At 37.9% G+C, this 23371-nt stretch overlaps 2 protein-coding genes across 4 annotated transcripts in view; one reads left to right on the top strand and one right to left on the bottom strand.

Annotated features, from left to right (window-relative positions):
- The window catches only part of LOC107038957 (monocarboxylate transporter 10), a 56144-nt gene extending 43918 nt beyond the window's left edge, over positions 1-12226 (bottom strand). The window contains exons 1-2 of the mRNA XM_015258332.1: positions 12053-12226; positions 9687-9849 (exon numbers count right to left, since the gene is read on the bottom strand). Coding sequence (XP_015113818.1) covers positions 9687-9849; positions 12053-12226 — 337 coding nt within the window. The remainder of the gene's footprint in view (positions 1-9686; positions 9850-12052) is intronic.
- The window catches only part of LOC107038960 (fatty-acid amide hydrolase 2), a 135673-nt gene that overhangs the window by 56013 nt on the left and 56289 nt on the right, over positions 1-23371 (top strand). For 2 of the 3 annotated variants that reach the window (XM_015258338.1, XM_015258336.1), the window contains exon 3: positions 4682-4781. The exons of the other annotated variant lie outside the window; for it this stretch is intronic. The gene's annotated coding sequence lies outside the window, so the exon portion shown is untranslated. The remainder of the gene's footprint in view (positions 1-4681; positions 4782-23371) is intronic. 3 annotated transcript variants of the gene reach the window in all.

The following is a 23371-nucleotide window of genomic DNA, read 5'->3' as shown; positions in this document are numbered from 1 at the left end:
GCGATTATCTCGGAAACTATGAGAGATAGAGCCTTAAAACCAATTTTGGGTCCCCCATAGGAAGATGGGCGGCTCAGAATTACGTTTTTCCACTTCCTACGTCCTATACCAGATAAATTAAATTAATTTTTTTTTTCGATTCCGTTTTTCGCGATTATCTCGGAAACTATGAGAGATAGAGCCTTAAAACCTCTTCCATTCGATTCCTGAGGAAATTTGAGGTCCCTATAGGCAGATGGACGGCTCAGAATTGCGTTTTTCCACTTCCTACACCCTATACCAGATAAATTAAATTAATTTTTTTTTTCGATTCCGTTTTTCGCGATTATCTCGGAAACTATGAGAGATAGAGCCTTAAAACCAATTTTGGGTTCCCCATAGGAGGATGGATGGCTCAGAATTACGTTTTTCCACGTTCTACACCCTATACAAGATAAATTAAATTATTATTTTTTGCCGATTTCGTTTTCCGGAATTATCTCGGAAACTATGAGAGATAGAGCCTTAAAACCTATTCCATTCGATTCCTGAGGAAATTTGAGGACCCTATAGGCAGATGGACGGCTCAGAATTACGTTTATCCACTTCCTACACCCTATACCAGATAAATTAAATTAATTTTTTTTGGCGATTTCGTTTTTCGCGATTATCGCGGAAACTATGAGAGATAGAGCCTTAAAACCTATTCCATTCGATTCCTGAGGAAATTTGGGTTCCCTATAGGCAGATGGACGGCTCAGAATTGCGTTTTTCCACTTCTTACTCCCTACACCAGATGAATTAAATTAATTTTTTTTGGCGATTTCGTTTTTCGCGATTATCTCGGAAAAATTCAGAAAAACGTTTGTATCATTTTTCTGAATGATCTACGACTGTTTTTGAAGCTCTTAATGGTTTGTACTTGGTCTCATTATCATGTACAGTAAATTGTTCCGTTTGTACTGCGATGGGAGTGGAAGTACGGAAGATGAGACGTACCCACATCAAAACTTCACGAACTACATATGGAATCCATTACGATGATTTTACGGTTGATAAAAATGGAATCAGGTGATTTGATTAGAATAATAATAATAATAATAATTAATAATTTTCGTAGGTACAAACGAGTAGTAACGATTTAGAAGCTATCTGTATGTTTGCCTGACGTCCTTCATACATTTAAGATTTTAGAAGTGGGTAAAGTATTGAAGGGGTTGATAAATGAAATGGAAAAATATAGTACATACAAGTACTATCCATGCTGAATCCTTGCTCATGAAAATTTTTTCCGTACCTTCATTTCCGATGCTGCACCATTTTTTCCGCACCCTTTACGTCTAGGGATGCGGGGTACAAACGAAAATGAATGTGGTACGTTCAGGTACTCACTGAGTACAATCGATACTATAAGAAAAAAAATCGATTTATCAAACTTCGACTCCAAGTTCACACAGCTGTTCAAGGTAAATTTTATTTGAGACTAGGAAAGGGATAATTATCATATTACATTCATGAGCGTTATGTATTTATTGATTCAGTAAAAAAGGAGTTGCCCTCATTTTTGTCGATATTTGAGAAAAAATTTTAATCTTGTTCGACAAATATATGAATAATTATTTGTTTTTCACGAAAACCATGTGAATTTATTTAGTCATTTATTTATGCATCAATATATTTTTTTCAAAACACGATAGAAACAGATTGCCAGGCTTGCCAGAAGGAAATTTAATATCTGTCACAAAAATTAAATTTTCGTCGTGATCATCGGAAATATCTCTAGAAGAATTCCAACTGTTGGTGGAAAAAAATATAATCTATTGTACAACAATCATTTGATCTCAGAGAACTCCGTAGGTTTATACCACAGAAAGAATACATTGACGAGGAAAGAATATTTTTTTCCCAAAAAAAAATTGTCCCCTCGAAATTATTTACTTTTCCCAATAACACATTTATCGTCAAGAAAATTGTAGTTTCCTCTTGAAATTATCATTTGTTCCGTGGAAATTATAAGTGTTTATTGGACAAAGATATACACTACTCAATAACATTGACTTGGTAAAACCGGAGCCTCATATAATTCTCTGTAGAACGAAAGTATTTACCCGAAAGACATATAAATGTCTCACGAGAACAATCACTGCAACGAAAATTATGTTTTAACTTTCTTATTTTCTACAAGTGGATTGATTCAACACGGCAAAAAATCTCTTCAGGGGGACATAGTTTTCATATTGATGTTTAACAAATAATAATTTAACATTTACATTTTTAAACATTAGAATTTCACGAATGACGACGCAGATAGCTCTCGTGAGCCTAATTGTTCCAAACGAAAAATTCTGAACCTCGTGGCTATTCTGACTCTTTATTCTCCAATTATTAACCAAAAAAATGAAATTTAATCTACCGCGACTGCAATATGAACCATCCCTCTGCAATGAGATCCCACAAATGACGCTTTACATTTTTTCACGGCGTCTCCCGAGGATAAAATGTCAACAACCCCGAGACAAATCGGAAAGAAATATTCCGCATGATGTCAGTTCATTTCATTACGCAAGAGCATTTGCATCGTGAGCATCACAACTAATTGGCATAATGAGGACTGCTGTGCGAGACAGATCAAACACTTTGTACTGATATTTCAAAAGCCAATGAATACGCCTTGTCTGCCACGAATTTCCACAGCGGATATTCAATTTCCCATATCGATCCAATTATCCGGAGTTCCAGTAGCAATGAATAAATGTTCAATTTTTGGGGACTCTATTGCAGCCTTTAACATCCAACGAGCATGAATCAACAGAGCGGGGGGTTAATGGACGCCCGAACGCGATAGGAAACATTTCAAATGAAACTCACGCAAGTGGAAACTATTCCATTACATTTTTCTTCCTTCTCTGGGCTCTCCTTCCCGTCTCTTAATTCTCGATTAACTTTTTTTTCAGTTACGGGATGAAAACGTTCGCAGAAAGAATTGAATGAATTTTTTTTTGTTGGGGATGGAGTTTTTGTAGTCTAATTTCCAAAAGAATGACGGGAAATCGTTCTTGCGACCCTTCAGGCTCTTGATTTTTCAAGGGTGAGGGCGAAATCAAAATTTATTCACCATTTTTTAGTGATTGTTGAAATTATTTTTGGTTTTTCATTTTTTTATTCATTTTTTTATCTAGCGAGTCTTACTGAAATTTAAAAAAAAATCGTGCCATCAAAAACAGATTTAAAAAAATTTAGTTGAAAAAAAAAAATTTTTAATTTAAAAATTGAATTTTTCTTGTGAAAAAATCAATGAGGACTGTAAATTTGAGTTGAAGTATTCCATAAATATTGATTGATATCCGGAAAATTCAAGGAATTATATTCGTGAATCTTCAATTAATTAAAAAATTAATTAACGAATGAATTAAAATAATTCATCTATTTTATTCATTTTTTATTATACTGAATTAATTGAAAATCCATTACAATTTGACTCTGAATATTCACGTTTTAAAAATCTTAAATTTCATTGCATTTTAGTAAAATTAGGAATTTCATGAAATTTGTGAAACTTAATTTTCCATTCAATTTCAAATAATTTCGTCTTTGAAAATTCACCATTTAATGTACAAAAATCAGTGGAAAGTGTAAATTTCAGTTCAATTATTCCACAAAAATCCATAGAAATGAGAAAAATTCAGGGGAGTATATTTTCAAATTTTCAATTAATTAAAAAATTACTGAATTAATTAAAATAATCATTTTTAAAAACTAATTTTGTATTAAATTGAATTAATTGAACATTCACCACAATTTGTACAGAATATTCACGTCTTAAAAATTTGAAGTTTCACCAAAATTGTGTGAAATTCGTAAAATCCATTTTTCCATGAAATTTCACTGCATTCTCATGTATTTTGGCACAATTGCGTGCCAAATAAATTCAAAACATATCATAATGTTACCAACTTGACAAAAAAATTTGAATCTAAATTAAAATTTCAATATTGTATTTTCAGTTTTAATTTCAATTTCTTCTTAACAAGAAAAAATCCTTGAACTACAACTAAAGTTACAACCAACCAATCACAGCGTCTACTTCCGGTCAAGTAATACTTCCCACCCGTAATAATTACCGCACCCAATAACATCTCACCTGAACTTTAAATTTCAAATCATTCAATCAGCTGTCGCCCCAAGACCATCACTCAACGCCTTCCTCAACCGTTGAATAAACTCACACTATTTCATTAATTATCATCAATCAATTACAATTAAACTTCTCAGGCACCATCACACCTCCTCCCCCCGCAACTCTGATCCCTTATAATACCAATATGGCGCATGCCGGTAAACCAGATGACTCCGACCGCGCGCCGCACATTTAAAATAATTATGTTCAATCACTTTTGTCGCACAAGTACTTTGACACTGTTTTTTACCACGAAATACCACTGGAGCTGTTCTATTTACGGCCGAGCGAGACCACCTACTGTGCGAAACGCCATGCGTTCCCCTGCAAAAACGCTGAAGTACTCACTCACTAGAATTAGCGCCTTTTATGGTATCGTACGACCCGTCCAGTCCCTACAAGACGTGTCCGAAGGGTCTCCAGCGCTCTCCAATCGCGATTTCGTGACTGAACTTAATGCGAGATTACTTGACCCACTTCCCTCTCAGGTTAACCTAATACTGAAAATCATGGGTTTATTTTCAGTTGACGCGAGAGAGCAGCCGAAAAATGCTTTTGGGAGGATCGCGGACGGTTATAGTCAGCCAATCGTACGGCGCGAACGCCCAGTGCTGAGGCTCCATTGGTGAGTACTGATCATTATTCTACGACTGTCACGCCTCCAGTGGTCAAGGTTGATAGCCGGGGGTCAATGCCACGGTCGATCACTAGATTACAAAGTCGATAACCGCTCGACACGAGAGTTCGCGATCTAGTGTCGGGAGGTGAGAGGGTTTTAGCGGACGAAAATAATATTTTTAGACACTGGGAGAAATTATATGGTCCCCTGGAGACATCTTTTGTCGTGTTGAATCAATTTACTTGTGGACAAAAAAGAAAGTTTCCACCGAAACGTGATAATTTTCGTTGTAGTAATTGCTCTCGTGAGATATTTATATGGCTTTCGGGTTAATTCATTCGGTCTACATCTTTTATCAAGTCAATGTTATTGAGTAGTGTATATCTTTGTCCGATAAACACTTATAATTTCCATGGAACAAGTGATAATTTCAAGAAGAAACTACAATTTTCTTGACGATAACTGTGTTATTGGCAAAAGTAAATAATTTCGAGGGGACAATTTTTTTGGGGAAAAAAATATTCTTTCTGTGGTGTAAACCTGTGGAGTTCTCTCAGATCAAATGATTGTCGTACAATAGATTTTATTTTTTTCTGCCAACAGTTGGAATTCTTCTAGGGATATTTCTGATGATCACGACGAAAATTTAATTTTTGTGAAAGGTATTAAATTTCCTTCTGTCGAGTTGGTTAATTTACCTCAAGTTAATCTGTTCCACTCCGTCAAATATTTTCACGTGGAATACATAGTTATAGTTAGTCTTCGGCAGAGGTAATTTTTTCTGTCAATGTAGTAACAAATGTTTTTTTTTTTAAATCGGGATTTAAAAAATTCTGAAATGCCGCATGTGGGGAATTATATCTCGGAGTGTGATGATGAAAATAGATCTCGGGAGTTGCTCGCTGTTTTGTCGTGAATAGGTCTTGGCTCGTGGAGAGTACAGTTATGCGAGACCTGCGTTTCACGAATTGAATGGTCAGTCAGTGAGTCAATGTCCTTTCGATCTCGCGCGAGAGATCGCGACGAAGTGACGGCCCGCATCGATGTCGCTGACAAATGGGGCTCATGATTCGTACATTCCATCAGGCATGGGGGAAGTCATCGATTTATTTGAATAGTGGAAATTGCGGTCTGAAACGTGAGGATTTTAGTTTAATTCGGGGGTAATTTTTTGTCAGTTGAAATTCAATCAATTTTTCAACTGTCAATTATCCATAAATTAAATTAATTCATTCATTCAATTTATCCATGAATGATTAAATTGATAATTAAATTATTCATCAATTGGATCTGTTAATTAATTGATTTAATTGTATTGATAAATTAATTATCTATGAATTAAACTAATTGAATTATATTTAATTGACAAATTTAGTCGTCGAAATCTCCACATTTGTAGTCTGATCTGTACAAAATTCTATTCCTGGTTGCCTTGTCTTCGCAGAATGAAATTTTCCACTTAAATTGCAGAAGAAAATCTTCAAAAATTGAATACCAAAAACTAAAATCAAATATTCAAGTCGAAAATGTTCTCAATGAAAAAAAAAATTTTCTCAAGTAAAAAAATACTTAATTTAAAGACAAAAGTATTGAATTCAATGCAAATTGACTGAATATTAGTACTATATTAATTATCCATGAATTCAATAAGTTTAAACTAATTTAATTGAAAAATTCACTCATTAAAACTTTCTAAATTTAGAGTCTGACCGGTACAAAATTCTATCCCTAGTTTCATTGTCTTCGCAGAACGGAATTTTCCACTTAAATTGCAGAGGAAAACTCTTCAAAAGTTCGGTACGATAAACTCGAGTGAATATTCAAGAGTAAAATGCTCCAAAATTAGTGCTCATTGCCGATTACATCAGCATTCACATCTACATTAATTTACGAAAATCGCAATTCTTGTTTTTTCACAAAAATTCCTCAATTCAAGAACGAACTTTCCCCATATAAACAAAAATCCTAGTTAAATCCTACACAATTGTGTTCAATTCAACACAAAAATGACTGCATATCACTCCCTTTCATTTGACTTAAAAACATTTCAGTAGCGAAGTGGTCAAACGGTTTAAGTCAATTTAGTCTTTATTTGAGTTTTTCAGAAATATTTTGAAATCCAAAGGACATAGCGAAATTTTCATAATAACCTTTTTTGTAGAGCAAATTGAGAGCTACTAACAAGGTTATGAGAAAAATTTTCCTATCTCCCTTAGATTTCGAGATATTCATTGAAAACTGCCCAGTAGCCAAAGTCGACTTAAATCGTTTGACCACTTCGCTACTGATTTGATCTTAAAAAAAAGAGTAAAAAAAAATAAAAAGATTTCCGCTTCATCCACAAACAATTATGTTCCCCTCAACACAAAACTAAATGTACATCCCGCATAAAAAATCCTCTCTCATTCTCATATTTTCCCGTCCACCTCAGGCAGACCCCCATTATATTACGATTCCCCGTATAATTCCGACTGTTGGCTGTCCTCTGGAGGATGCCAACAGCAGGGAGTTACTCCTGGTAACGTATTAATTCAGTTGAACGACTGCTCTCTAGCAACTCACCCCCAGTGTAAACATACAAATGGGAAGAGCAAGAGAGCACCAGCGGCTCCAACAGAGACGGAAGCCGGCAAATGGCCGCTCAAACTTTCCTACTGTGCGTAAATTCTGACACGTAAACGAGAAACCCAGCGCGACGTATGTACATTGTAAATAGGTAATCCGCAGGATGTATTGTTGGGTTAACCGCGATAAAATCTCGTAGATTTGACCGACTCCATCTGTCCTCAGCCCTGATCCGGCTAGCAATCTCGGCAGCTCCATTGCGTTCAAAATCAGAGCCTGCCGTGGTTTATTTGAATTATTTATTTATTTGTTTATTCAAGTCAACACTCCCGAAGCCAATTACAAGACCTACAAATAGTTTGGGAATAATAAACGCATTGCGGTTTACATATTCGCACTAGGTAAAAAAAAAAAAAAAAAAAAAAAAAAAAAAAAAAAAAAAAAAAAAAAAAAAAAAAAAAAAAAAAAAAAAAAAAAAAAAAAAAAAAAAAAAAAAAAAAAAAAAAAAAAAAAAAAAAAAAAAAAAAAAAAAAAAAAAAAAAAAAAAAAAAAAAAAAAAAAAAAAAAAAAAAAAAAAAAAAAAAAAAAAAAAAAAAAAAAAAAAAAAAAAAAAAAAAAAAAAAAAAAAAAAAAAAAAAAAAAAAAAAAAAAAAAAAAAAAAAAAAAAAAAAAAAAAAAAAAAAAAAAAAAAAAAAAAAAAAAAAAAAAAAAAAAAAAAAAAAAAAAAAAAAAAAAAAAAAAAAAAAAAAAAAAAAAAAAAAAAAAAAAAAAAAAAAAAAAAAAAAAAAAAAAAAAAAAAAAAAAAAAAAAAAAAAAAAAAAAAAAAAAAAAAAAAAAAAAAAAAAAAAAAAAAAAAAAAAAAAAAAAAAAAAAAAAAAAAAAAAAAAAAAAAAAAAAAAAAAAAAAAAAAAAAAAAAAAAAAAAAAAAAAAAAAAAAAAAAAAAAAAAAAAAAAAAAAAAAAAAAAAAAAAAAAAAAAAAAAAAAAAAAAAAAAAAAAAAAAAAANATACAAAAGAGGTTAACATAAATGTCTAGCGGCAAAGAGAAGAGATGAAGATAGGAAACAAAAAGAAAAGAGATCGTAATTGTTGCGTGTGACGTCAATAATAAATTTTTGCAGTTTCATATGCCTTATTCACTAGAGAACCATTGAATCGTTGAAAATATCTACATCAGGGTAACGACTGAATAACAAATTCAGGGCAGTACCTGCTTGATCCATTGGAGACGATAGAGACAGGTTATTCTTTACTTTAGGAAGATAAATCTTCGAGTTTGAGCGAGTGACTGAACGCGAAAAATTAAAATTCAAGCTGACCAATAATGCAGGACAGTCGATGGTGTTCCGAAGGATTTTTATTAGAAAAATAATTAATGTCTTCGAACTTTGTGGCTGGAGGTTTGGAAAATTGAATCGCTCACACAGGCGACGGTAGTTGCACTCTCGCTCCGGATGAAATTAAATAAATTAAATAGAATTGAGTGAATTTTATTTGAATCAAGTAAATCATTTATTTGATTCTAATCGATGATTTGTTTGATTCAAATAATGTTTATTCAATTCAAATAAACCATTTTTTTGGAAGTACTGCCAATTTTTAGCTGCAATTTCCGGCAGAATTTTCAGAAATTGTTATCACAGTTCAGTTTCACTGATATTTCGAGGAATTTTGTCGTTGAAAATTAATGAGAACGGTAATTTTATTTCAATTATTCACTGAAAATTAGTAGAAAGCAGGAGAAATCCGGTAATTATGCTCTTGAATTTTTAATTAATTGAAAATAAAAAATTTATTAATTGAAAAAATTAAATAGGAAATAAAAATTAATTGATTTAGAATTTTAGGAAAGATTGTGGAGAAGTAGTCCAATCGCGAGGTGAAATAAAAAATTTGGAAGGAATGAACTAAAATAATAACGACTAAAAGAAATTTAAAAACTAGAAATAAAATTAGATGAATAATTGCAAAAAATAGTAATAATTGTTTCTAATTAATTAAAATAATTGAAAAACTCCATCATTAGACCACTATGCAGTCACCATTTGCAATTCTATTAATCGTTTTCTATTAATAAATAAAAAGCCATCTGCATTTTAGCGCCAAAACATATAAAAACTGTGCGGATTGTCCTCGGGGAATTGTTAGTACTTCAGGACACAATAAATCGCTTCAATCAATCAAACCTCTCCCCACCCATCGGATTGGGTAAACAGACAGTGGCGAGGAGACCTGCAACGGTGTAGAGAAGGGAGAGCCGGGGGACGGGTTGTGCGTGGGGATGCAGTAAGCATTAACATCGTAAATTTTCCAGATTTATGCTAATTGAAAAATGAACTTAACTCACCCCCGTGGTAGGAGTTGCCACGGTGCGGCGTGTACGTGCCATTGTGACCGTCCATGCAGTGACTCGGTGTGTAATACTGCACTGGTGTATGAGGTACGTAATTATTTGGTGTAGCCACGTGTACCGGGTGGCAGTGGTGACATCGTCGTGGTGTTTCTGGAACCTGTTTAATTTTAATATTACGGGGGGGGAATTGGGGATGACTGAGAGGAAAATATTTTTCTAAAATGAGGGGAAACCGGATTAAAATGTACTTTGAGGTATTTCCCTGGAGAACAGGTTTTTCTTACGATTGTCTCCATGTTTTTCATAGATAACGTTTATAACTAGGAGCTTGCGCCTCGTGCTTGCTCCGCCTGCCGACTAGCATATGACCCCCGCGACCCTTATTTAGACCCTTGCGAACCTTTACCTAACCCTTGTGACTATATTTTGACCCTTGTGAACTTTAGTTACTGACCCTTCATTTCTGATATTTGCGATCCTTAATCTGACCCTTGTGACCCTTATTTGGATCTCTAATGGGGCCGTCATTGTAACCCTCGTGACCCTTATTCTGACCCCGGTGATCTTTAGTTTCTGACTCTTGATTTTTGAGCCCCATGTCCCTTAACCGGACCCTTGTGACCCTTATTTGAATCCTTAATCTGATTCTAATGACCCTTATGAGCCTTAATCTGACCCTTGTGACCTTTATTTGGACCCCTGTAATCTCTATTTGGAACCTTGTAACCTTTATTTTGATTCTCATGACCCTTGATCTGACCCACATGACCTGTAATCTGACCCTTACGACCCTTATTTGGACAGTTGTAACCCTTAATCTGACCCTCGTAACCTTTTTGAACCCTTCATCTGATCTTTGTGACCCTTATTTGGACCCTTGTAATTATTTGGCCACTTGTACCCCTTATTCTGACCCTTGTAACCCTTAACCTGACCCTCATAACCCTTATCATTACCCTCATAGCCCCTGATCTGGCCCTTATAACCCTTTTTACCCTTGTGACCCTTAATTTAAATACATGATGAGAATGCGACGATTCTTCCATCTTGCGTCAATAATATTCATCCAAACGCATCAACCAAACACCAATCTTCGTCTACAAAGCTCTCCATACATCTTCGAAAATAGATAAAATTAGTGATTCAGTTTGACAAGAAAAATCCTCTCTGAGTCCATTAGCACTCAGTACTCAGCAACAGACTTGCGATAGGTAAATCCATGCTCTTCACTGGCTACCGGGCTAATGGACTACAAATCTTCCAGGTAGAATGTATAGTTCGTTCCAGCGCCCGTGAATTCCCTCTCTCATCAATCACCACGGCGTATATAAACAAATGAAACGTGTGCAATAATCTACCCCCCCCCCTTTCCACCCCCAAAGAGACCTTTCCCTCTAAAATAACGGGTTTATATGCACAGGGGCCTTTCACCCCGGAAAATCGTAAACTTAGCGTGAACTCGGGTCTCGCAGGAAACCCAGTTGAGATATATATCCAGCAGGTTCCGTGTGTTCTTTCAAACGTTCAAAGTCCCTTGATATTTCACCATCCAAATAGATTACCCTCATTTTATTTTTACCCCTTGAATTTATTCCTTTTTCAAGGTATGTCGCATGCAAAAATAAGCGCCTGCAGCGAGAAATATTTCGTCTAAATCGTCTAAATCTACTATCTGGCATTGAGATTACTCGTCTCAAAGAGAAGGAATATTTTTGATTCAGACTGGAAGTATTGTCATGTTCCTATCAACCATTTTTTAGGACTCTGCGACTTGCCAAGTCGCTGACAGACAAGCTTGAGCGGGTTTGAGTGGTCTTGAGCTAGTGCGTGAGCTGGCTTTGGTCACCTCGAACTGTCTTGAGTTATCCTGAGTCGAACTGCGCTGTCTTGAGTAAGACTCAACAGCTGTCAGCTGACAGCCGATCTGAGCAGTCTTGAGTAAGTCTCAACAGCTGTCAGCTGACAGCCGATCTGAGCTGTCTCGAGTAAGACTCAACAGTTGTCAGCTGACAGCCGATCTGAGCTGTCTCGAGTAAGACTCAATAGCTGTCAGCCGACAGTCGATCTAAGCAGTCTTGAGTAAGTCTCAATAGCTGTCCTGAGTAAGATTCAACAGCTGTCTCAAGACAGCTAATTAGCTCAAAATAACTCAAGTCCGCTCAAGTTTGCATGTCAGCGAATAAGTTTATTGACATTAAATAGTCTAGAACGTCAGCTCGAGCAAGCACTCAAAGTCCACTGATCTTTCGCCAATTAAATGGATTACCTTCATTCGGTTTTCCCTATTTTAATTCCTTCCCTCATCTGTCCTCCGATTTTTCTTATCAAACCAGAACGAGAATTTTATATCCAGTAATTACCTGAGAGTGCTGGGATCGAAGGGACCTGATCGATCCTGCTGGGTGGAGTGAGGGTACACTGCCGGTAAAGCTCATTGCAGAGTTTCTGCAGCCACCTGGCGTAGACCAGCCCCCCTTCATCCCGTGTGGCCCACCCCATCCCACACTCGCACCCCCGCACTCGTCCACCAACATCTTTATTGGCTTGAAGGGGACATTAGGACGAGTTTACGGGCTTCCGGTAATGATTTTCACTCGTCTTGGCGGTTTTATCTTTTTCCCTCCGAGTTTCTCTTGCTTTTAACCTCTTCACACTTACGCGTTCACTAATCGAACGTCGTAAAAGTTTCTGTGCAATTGCGATTGTCTTCCTTGATCATTCCCGATCATTTTATAACGCACGGTGAAAAATTTAATGGTTAGTACATGCTACGATTCATTGAATTCGCATCTTTCAATTGGTGAAGTTAACTCTTGTTGTGATCCTGGCGTTTATTTGATCCTTTGTTTTATTTGCAGGGTCACTAATGACATCTGTAATCAATGCAAGCAGAAAGAAATTATGCTTTACATGCAATTAGGCTGAGGAAGCGAGCGTTATTGTATGAAGCGGGTTAAATTTGGGCAGAACAACATTAGCTGATTACAGGGCTGTTTTGCTGGCGCAATTGATTGCTGCATTTTATAAGCCTATGGGGGAATACCTATATATTGAAGGGTGTCCGTATAATGGGGGATCCACATCCTATTTAATAGTGAAGTTTGGAGAATGGAGTTGTCGACAGAATCTTCACGGCCATAAAGGTCGGTCACGCGGGAGGGGGGACCGAGCGAAGCGAGCGCAGCGAGCGAAGCCCCTCCTCCGGGTCGGCGAGCGAAGCGAGCAGTGGGTGACGCCCCCTAGTATTTGATAAGGCTACTGGCGATATAAAAGCGACAAGTCAGTGGGATCTTCCTAAGGGTCCTATATAAGAATATATGACCCCTAGGAGTCGTAATGAGAATTTTTAGACTTATACAAAGCTTGTGACCATAAAATTTTGGTCTTCAGGAGCGTGGAATCAACGTCAAAATTTGATAAAGTTGGTGAGGGCCAACTACCTGATAGAATCCCTAAGACGTCACAATAGATAAAACTCTAATTGGGTCTCATAAACCGTTCTAGCAGATATCAAGTATCATATTTGCAGCTTTTTCTCTACAAAAGAAAAGTCATGAATAGTAAACATTAAATTGGCCGACGATGTTATACTTTCAAATTTAGCCAAGTCCTCTCCTCATAAATCATAGAAAATTGTACGTCATTTTCACCCCCACCTCGAACAAGAAAACTAGGTAACAAGCTAGCTTAAACGCGAAAAGCTTTGGACAGTCTCGCGCGTCAGCTGTCGCTGGAATATTTAATATGTATGAGAAGGTTCCACCAACTGCAGAAAACAAAATCAAGCATCGCCCGGAGCAGTCAAGAAACGTCACTGAGATTTATCGCTGGAATGTGTTTTATGCATTTGCGAAGCATCTCTGTCGCCCATCCCCTCATCCCCCTCTTCCTGTCATGTTGGAAGCTTCAGATGTAGAGACAACCCGTAGCAGCCGAATTTTTTTTTTCATTGATTCGGTATGCGGGACTGGCGAACGCTCAAAAGGTAAAAAAATTTTTGCTTCACTTTAACTCGTTTATTTTTGCGATAACTCAATATTTGAAATTTTAACTTCAAACTCGGCGAGTAAATATAATCGGAAATATTTTCCTTCGAAGTTAACAAACGGAGACGGCAAGGGACGGAGAGAGGACGGTAGTATCGAGTGGATCGCTATATCGAAAAGAATCGATTAATCGAGTGTAACAACGGATCCATATCTTAAGTGTCTTGATTTCGATCAGTTGATTCACATTTCGATTAGTCGGTATATTGTGTAGCCTCGATATATCGATATGAAGTCGCAATCCAAAAATTATCAATAGATAGGAATGTAAATGATATCGACGAATCAATGTGTCAGGTATATCAATAGATCGATGTATCGCAAAACATCGATAAGTCGAGTGTAAAAACGGATCGATATCTCAAGTCTATCGATGAACCCATGTATCGACATATCGAGTGTTTAGGGGATTACCATCATCGATTGATCCTTGTGTCAATTGGGTGACCCATCATTTATCTTGATATCTCGAATAAAATCGATGTGCGATAAACCTCGATATATCGATGTGAACATGCAATCAGAAAATTATGTCCATTCATGCACAAATTCCTAACTTTCATAAATGAAAAAAATTCCATGTGTGAATGAAAAATAAGGCAACACCCCATTAATTTTTCTGCAACTTAATTCCATTCCCTCTCCGCACACATTCCACGAAGAAAATCAATTTCACTAGTTTCGCCCTCTCCCACTGATTTCCATTTTCTAATTTGAATTCATGAATTTATGATGCAAAGAGCAAAAGTAAATCCACAGTTGTTTACAGTGTCGGTGGGGCAAGGCCCCCTCAACAAAAATACAAAGTGGATTGCATTATTAGTATGCCGTGGAGATATCTCGCTGCGTAGCCCCCTTCGCCTTGCCATCACTCGCCCCACTGTACAAAGCGTTTTAGAAATTTTCGTTATTATTCAACACACGCACGTTTGTACAATAACGGTACATAGGCAGCCTAGCCTGCGATAATTGACGTAGTACTGCGCATACGTCATTCATTTCAATACAGAGGTTATACGAATGAATTGAGATTGGGAATTACCGATTGGTAAAATTCACAGCTGTGGAAATTAATATTTCCTGCGTCGATAAATTTTCACATTTAAATCATTCCTCTGTAAAAATATCTTGTCAATTTTTCCCGTCATCATTTTCCCCCTTTTTTTAACGCAGTCATTTATTCGGAAAAAGTCTGATGAAAGTGATTGCGGGGAGTTATTGTTTCAGCAAATTTTTGGAGAATCAAAGTTTTTTGATTTTTGCCCTCGAAAAATGAGCGACTTAAAATATCCGTCAGTAGAGGATTATGGGGGTCATGTAGATCTTATGAAGGTCATGTAAAGGTCATGTGAAGATCACACTTGGGTCGTGTGGAGGTCATGTGAAGGTCGTAGGAGAATCATGTGAAGGTCACGCGAAGGTTATCCAGGTCTTATGAAGGTCACGTTAAGGTTATATCCGGGTCTTATGAAGGTCACGTGAAGGTTATATCCGGGATTTATGAGGGTCACGTGAAGGTTATATCCGGGTCTTATGAAGGTCATGTGAAGACTATATCCGGGTCTTATGAAGGTCTCGTGAAGGTTATATCCGGGACTTATGAAGGTCACGTTAAGGTTATATCCGGGTCTTATGAAGGTCACGTGAAGGTTATAGCCGGGACTTATAAGGGTCACGTGAAGGTCATATCCGGGTCTTATGAAGGTTATGAGGTCATAGAGAAATCATACATCATGCATATTGACACAGAGGTTATACGAATGAATTAAGATTGGGAATTACCGATGGGCAAACTCAATATTTCCTACGTCAATAAATTTTCACATTTGAGTCATTCATCTGTAAAAATATCTTGTCAATTTTTTCCGTCATCATTTTCCCCCCTTTCTCACGCAATCAATCATTCGGAAAAAGTCAGATGAGAGATACCGGGGAGTTGTTGTCTGAGAAAATTTTTGGTGGATCAGTTTTTGGGCTTTTGCCCTCGAAAAACAAGTGACTCCAAATATCCATAAGTGCTGAGAAATTGCCAGTCTCTCACCACGTAGAATAAAAGTGTTTCGTTTGCTCTTATCACTGAAAATGTCAACAGAGAAGACCTCTACCCCGGCGTCTGGCCAACAATATCAGTCACACGAAGTCGGAAGTGGTGCAGAGTATCCACGGGGGAAAAACTTTCAACTCAAGTTTTTTTTTCTTCATCCTCTCCTTCACATTGAAGAACGACTCGTCGCCCTTCTGTTGTATTTCTCGTCTCGCGGTCGCTTTTCCAATTAGTGCCTTGGCCCCAGCGGTTTTCCTCGCTCCCTTGAATCTCCTCTCAGATACTTTGTGATTTTCTTCTTTACATTTTGTTTTACTTCCTGAAAACCATTTCCCAGGGAACGATAATTTCTTTTCCACTGAAACATTGTGCTGCTTGATTGCAAAAAGAGTATTGTCCACGGGGAAGGGAGGGGGGAACTGGACAAGATGAATTGACTTTCGTAAAAAGTCATTACATGTTTAAATCCTGTCGAACTACTATTGATGCTTTGGAATTGAAGTCGACCTTAAAAAAATATTTTTTCACGTGAAGGTTATGTGAGGGTCTTATGAAGGTCATAGAAAGGTCACGTGAATATTATATTTGGGTCTCAGGGAGGTCAAGTGAAAGTTATAGAAAAATCATAAGGTCACGTGAAGGTCATATTTAGGTCTTATAAAACCTTTAGGGAGATCATATAGGGGATCTTATGAAGGTCATGTAAAGGTCAAGTGAAGATTACATTTAAGTCTTATGAAAGTCAAGTGAACGTCATAGAAAAATCGTGTGAAGGTCAAGTGAAGGTTATAATTGAGTTTTATGAGGGTCATGTAAAGGTCATGAGGAAATATTATGAAGACTCCACGAAGGTCACGTGAAGGTCAAGTAAATTATAGATGTCATATTCGGGTATTCTGGGGCTCATATTATCCAAAAAAAATTAGTAAAGTAAAGTAAATTCAAAAATGAAATTCGCCAAGCCGACTATCGCAGGACTGGGCCATGGTCATTTTTTTTTACCCCCAAGATTGAGGATATTTCTCGGACGAAGAATGACAGCCCCGATAGTGTCCATCATCATGAGAAATCGAATCGCCAGTCCCGGTAATATCGAGACTTTCACTTTTTTTCGGCACTTAGACCTTCTCCGATATGAAGCTGCAAAATAAAAGAGCCCTTGACGCGTGTACACACTCAGTGCCAAAAAGAAACTGAAGAAAAAAAAAGTCAAGTCGATAGGCCAAGACGCCTACGACCGTCTGCGGTGTAGAAGGAATGGGAAAAGAGGGTAATCCTACTAGATTGAATCCACCCCTCGAACGGTGAGGCTGCCACACACCCGATCTTGGATTCATCCTTTCTCTCCTCTTCTTTTTTCTCTGTTTTCTTCCTCGTCTTTTTATTCTGGCGTTGAACTCCACTATGAAAACATCTCTCGAGGGCTGTCTTCGGAAGCTCGATTTAATTCAACATTTTTTTTTCATCTCTATTGAGAACTAAAAAATATGGAGAATCCTGGCGCCTATCGTCATCGCCGAGCTTGAGATTTTTTGCTTTCGAATGGAAGTATTGTAATCGTTTAAATTAAAGGTTTGGATATTTTGTGTTATTAGAGGGCTATGACCCTTATTCCGACCCTTGTGAGTCTTAATCCAACCCTTGCGAACCTTATTCTGACCCTTGTGAGCCTTAATCTAACCCTTTCCACCCTTATTCTGACCCTTGTGAACCTTATTCTGACCTATATGACCTCCATGACCCTCATTTTGACCCCATAACCCTTATTTGGCCCTAATTATGACCTTGGAAACCCTTAATCTGACCCTTGCGACCCTTAATTTGACCCTCGTGAGCCTTATTCCGACCCATATAGCCCTATATGAGCTTCATACGCCCCACTATGAAAACATCTCTCGAGGGCTGTCTTCGGAAGCTCGATTTAATTCAACATTTTTTTTTCATCTCTATTGAGAACTAAAAAATATGGAGAATCCTGGCGCCTATCGTCATCGCCGAGCTTGAGATTTTTTGCTTTCGAATGGAAGTATTGTAATCGTTTAAATTAAAGGTTTGGATATTTTGTGTTATTAGAGGGCTATGACCCTTATTCCGACCCTTGTGAGTCTTAATCCAACCCTTGCGAACCTTATTCTGACCCTTGTGAGCCTTAATCTAACCCTTTCCACCCTTATTCTGACCCTTGTGAACCTTATTCTGACCTATATGACCTCCATGACCCTCATTTTGACCCCATAACCCTTATTTGGCCCTAATTATGACCTTGGAAACCCTTAATCTGACCCTTGCGACCCTTAATTTGACCCTCGTGAGCCTTATTCCGACCCATATAGCCCTATATGAGCTTCATACGCCCCACTATGAAAACATCTCTCGAGGGCTGTCTTCGGAAGCTCGATTTAATTCAACATTTTTTTTTCATCTCTATTGAGAACTAAAAAATATGGAGAATCCTGGCGCCTATCGTCATCGCCGAGCTTGAGATTTTTTGCTTTCGAATGGAAGTATTGTAATCGTTTAAATTAAAGGTTTGGATATTTTGTGTTATTAGAGGGCTATGACCCTTATTCCGACCCTTGTGAGTCTTAATCCAACCCTTGCGAACCTTATTCTGACCCTTGTGAGCCTTAATCTAACCCTTGCCACCCTTATTCTGACCCTTGTGAACCTTATTCTGACCTATATGACCTCCATGACCCTCATTTTGACCCCATAACCCTTATTTGGCCCTAATTATGACCTTGGCAACCCTTAATCTGACCCTTGCGACCCTTAATTTGACCCTCGTGAGCCTTATTCCGACCCATACAGCCCCATATGAGCTTCATACGCCCCCCATGACCGTTACGGTGACCCTCATGACAACCCTCGTGACCCTTATTCTGAACCTCATTATAACCTCGCGAATAGAATGATATGAAACGATGAATTATATACTATAGAAGCAGATGATGTTCAAAATCATCATTCGAAAATTTATCAATTTATTAGCAAAAAAAAACTATATTATATTAATATACAAGAGATTTTCTACTTATTTTCTTTTTCACTCACTTTAGATACGCTTTTCATTTTTCTCACAGTATCGATTCATTCGGCGATTACTGTACACCCGAAATCGGCTTTTTTTCCTTTCGAGTGAACACATTCCCGGGGTTTGAGGGATGTCTGTCCCAAGGATGAATGAAAATAACTGGAAAAAGTCACTATCTGGCGGCTGACAGTCACTTCGAGCTTCCGGATGAAATGATTCTCTTCTCTTATTTTTTTTGTTCGTTTCGCTCTTTTCCTTCTCGGTTGGATAGTCACTGGAAAGCCCCACGAGAATCTGCTTTTCTTCTCCACCACATTATCTCGAGTGACAAAAAGGGGACAATTTGACTGAGCAAATATTATACCGAAAATAGAGAGCTCCATGTGCTTTTTTTTTCCCCCCGCAGAATACTTTCTAATATTTCTGGATTTCCAAGGAAACTTTACGTCACTCTATTGTGGGTGCTCTCGGCTCCCTTATTGTCGCAAATATATTGATAAAAACCAATGCATCGTCCACTTGGAAAGTTCTCTTCACACGTCAGCTGCTTCAATAAATAATATCTGCGACGAGTGGGAGGTCGGGGAAAAACTTTTAGTCCTCGTGAAATTATCGGGGAAAAAGTACGTACTGACACATTGTCGGTTTAAGCCGGAAAGCTCTTGATAAATAAAAAGTTTAGATCCCGAACGCTTTCCCCTTTGGCTTGGGTTTTTTTTTGTTGTGTGCAAACCCAACTAAATCGCCACTTCAATATTTTTCATCTCCACAGGAGCATGGATGGAGTCACGGAGATGAGAATGCGAAAGTTCTGAGAGAAAATGGGAAATTAACTTTACAAGATTTTTCGTGTTTTTAATGAAAACGATTAAAAAGTTTCTGTCGCAGAGGCGTAAAAACGTAGTGTGATGTATGGACATGATTATATTTTTATGAATTCAGAAATAGTCGTGAGGGTTAAACTTCAAAATTGAAGTCCAGATGTTTATACCTTCTTGGCCCTTGAGCCAGGGAAGAAAAAAAACAAATAGTATGCGCTAACCCCGGATACTTCATGTTATAAGGGTCACGAGAGCTTTTTTTAATTGGACTTTTGGAAGAGTTAATCATTCAAACTGATTTTTTAACTAGAAAGGGTCATAAGGCTGGAAAAGGTCCAAGAGTCATGTTTATGTTGAGCGTGGTCGCAAGGTCTGAAGAGCTGTAAGTCTAATATTGACATTTGACCCTTAGAACCTTAAACTCATGACTTTTGACTAATGAAGAGTCAAAAGGTCCGCAAAAATCATGTTGATTACGGTCAAAAGGTCATAAGGGCTTTAAGGATTAAAGGTCTAATATCGTCCTTTGACCGTCGAATTCTTAAACTCTTGGCGTTTGAGGAATGAAGAGTCATAAGGGTCAAAAGATCTGAAAATCCGGTTTATTACGGTCATAACGTTGTAAGGGCTGTAAGGTTCAAAGGTCTAATATCAACCTTTGACCATCAGACCCTTAAACTTTTGGCTTTTGAAGAATGAAGGATCAGAAGGGTTAAAAGATCCGCAAAAATCATGTCGATCACGGTCACAAGGTCATAAGGGCTCTAAGGATTAAAGGTCTAATATCAACCTTTGACCCTTAGACTCTTGAACTCTTGACTTCTGAGTAATGAGGGGCTAAAGGTCCGCAAAAATCATGTCGATCACAATCACAAGGTCATAAGGACTGTAAGGGTGAAAAGTCTAATTATTGATCTTTGACCCTTAGACCCTTAAACTCGACTTTTAACCGATGATCTCGGTCACAAGGCCATAAGGGCTCTAAGGATTAAAGGTCTAATCGCAACCTTTGACCCTCAGACCCTTAAACTCTTGACTTTTCACGAATGACGGATCTCAACGGTCAAAAGTTTCGCAAAAATCATGTTACTTACGGCCTCATCACGCATGACATTGGGCTTCTGTAAGGGATTCAAGGTCCCAAAGGTCATAAGGGCCCCAAGGGTCACTCATAAATACCGAAAATTCAGTATATTGATGAAATCATAGCAATTCCATCAACATATTTATCCCGTCGTAACTTTCCCACGACTTTTTACATCATAAAATCCAAACTTAGACTGCAGTCTGTTTTTCCCTCATTATTCCTCCCTGAAACACGAAAATACGAGACTGTAGATGGAGCGAGGGAGACCCTGTGCCATCAGCCACGCATGCCAACTCGAAAGTTCCGAATGTTTTCCCATAATGGTACGAGGAATAACGTAAAATCGTGCTTGTGCGCGCGATTCCAATTATTACACTCGAGCACGAATGTAGCCCACAGGTGTTGGCGTTGACACCAGACTCCCTCAGTCTAACAATTTCCCGTTAGAACGAGACGCGAGGAACTTTCAGTAATCGAATCGACTTCTGTTCCGAGCCATTTTCCCTCGATTAGTCGCTTAAAAACAATTGTTGGAAAATCACCGCATTAATTCATCATTTTTAACATTTCTCATTGAAGATAGGTATTAAAAATCCAAATTATAAACGAACAACTTAGTTCACTCAGCAGTTGTCAAGAGACAGAAGAAAAACTTTTCTTTTACGAAATTCATTCCTCGCCAAGTTTTCAAGACGTCGTGATGAGTCTTGAGACGAAGAGAACAATTGTTGAACAAAGAAAAACATTTTTAACTAGTCCGAAACATAAATATCACTTTCCGCAAGTGGATATTAAGAATGATATTAGCAATTTAAATGAATAAAGTTATTCGGACTAGAAGGATAAAAAGAGCTGTGACGAGACAATGAGTTTTTAAAACTCTATTTATGGACTTGACCCTTCGTATGAAAACAATTATGTTCTTGGGGAATTGCCGCAGTTATCATTTTTTATATTACAAAGAACGTCTGTCCCTGATGAATGAGAAATTACATTCTCGTCTGGTAAATTGATGCGGCTGTTATTAGTGTCACTGAAGACAGGTATTTTCTCCCAAATTATAAACGAACAATTTCACCCAGCAGTTGTCAAGAGACAGAAGAAAAACTTTTCTTTTACGAAATTCATTCCTCGCCAAGTTTCCAAGACATCGCAATGAGTCTACAGATAAGTACAATAGTTCCTGAACAAAAGACAATATCTCTAATTTGTTGAAAGCATAAATACCACCTAGAAGAGTTGATATCAACAATTTGAATAAATTGGAGAGCTCGCCCGGCAGAAAATGACAATTTTAATAAAATTATTCAGACTAGAGATACGAAAAACGGTGTAACGAGACAATATGAGTTTTTAAAACTCCATTCATGCAGCGCGAAACAACACAGGATATCCGGGGGAGTTGGTAAAGCCGTGGAGACACCAGCACGAGCTTTGAATGGAGGTGTATTATTGATTTCATCCCACGCAACTTGTGCTCCCATCCCAACATGTTCCTCTCCGTATATATACCTTCCGCCCATCTCTATCCACCCTCGTCATCCCTTGCCCTCTGCTCCGGCTGCGTCGTGCCTCTCCCCCGTTCTCCACCGGTTGTCCCTCTCGCTCTCACCTCGGCCGTGTTTGCTGGAGCTCGCAGCACCGGGAAACCCCAGTTACCAATGTTCTATATACCCCTGCACCTCTTTTTAGTCTCGCCGACCGAAGCACACTCTATGGACTTGACAAACGTAATTGGACACCAGAATGTCGTGTCATAAGTGTTATTTGAGTTTGAACATTTGTCATTGGGTGAGAGACGGAATGTTGGGAATATCTAAACTTCAAGAATTGAATAATTGAAATTACGAGCGCCGAAAAATCCAGTGTTGGCCCAAGGTTGGCTCAGTGTCGGCTCAATGTTGGGCCAAGAGTCATCGTATTTAATTCTAATTGATCATTTCGAAAGATATTTCACGTCGAATTACGAGTGACGGAAGATCCAGTCAAGATTTCGATCAAGAGTTGGCTGAATGTTGGCAGCCAACCTTCGACGGGCTAGAGCCGACACTTGAAAATCGAGCTTGTCCCGATGTTATCACTCCCGAATATGTTTAATAGCAGATCAGGAACCAAATTTGAACCTCTGCCAATTTTTTTATTTTAGTCGTGCAATGTCGGCAGAACCGCGGCGCAGTACTGTCAACCTATTCTCTTTCAGAGTTAGTTCAAAAACTGGCAATCAAGTGTGACCAAACGTCATTACTCTTTTCGCCACCATTGGAGAGTCTTGTTCATCATCATTGAATCAATCTTGGAGTCAGGACAGGGAACGAAGCTAGAGCGCCCAGTGTCGGCCCAGTGTTGGGCCAAGAATCATTTTATTTAATTCTACTTCATTTTCGGAAGATATTTCAAGTCGAACTACGAGTAACAGAAGATTCAGTCAAGATTTGGATCAAGCGTTGGCCGAATGTTGGCAGCCAACCTTCAACGGGCTAAAGCTGACGCTTGAAAACCTAGCTTGCCCCGATGTCATCACTCCCGAATATGTTTAATAGCAGATCAGAAAGCAAATTTGAACCTCGGCCAACCTTTTGACTCTAATAGCGCAATGTCGGCAGAACCTCGGCGCAGTGCTGGCGACCCATTCTCCCTCAGAGTTATT

Source organism: Diachasma alloeum, unplaced genomic scaffold, assembly GCF_001412515.2.
Source record: "Diachasma alloeum isolate Michigan unplaced genomic scaffold, Dall2.0 Dall_scaffold_00289, whole genome shotgun sequence".
NCBI lineage: Eukaryota > Metazoa > Arthropoda > Insecta > Hymenoptera > Braconidae > Diachasma > Diachasma alloeum.
The sequence above is the reverse complement of the archived record's forward strand: the minus strand, read 5'-3'. Positions and strand labels throughout refer to the sequence as shown.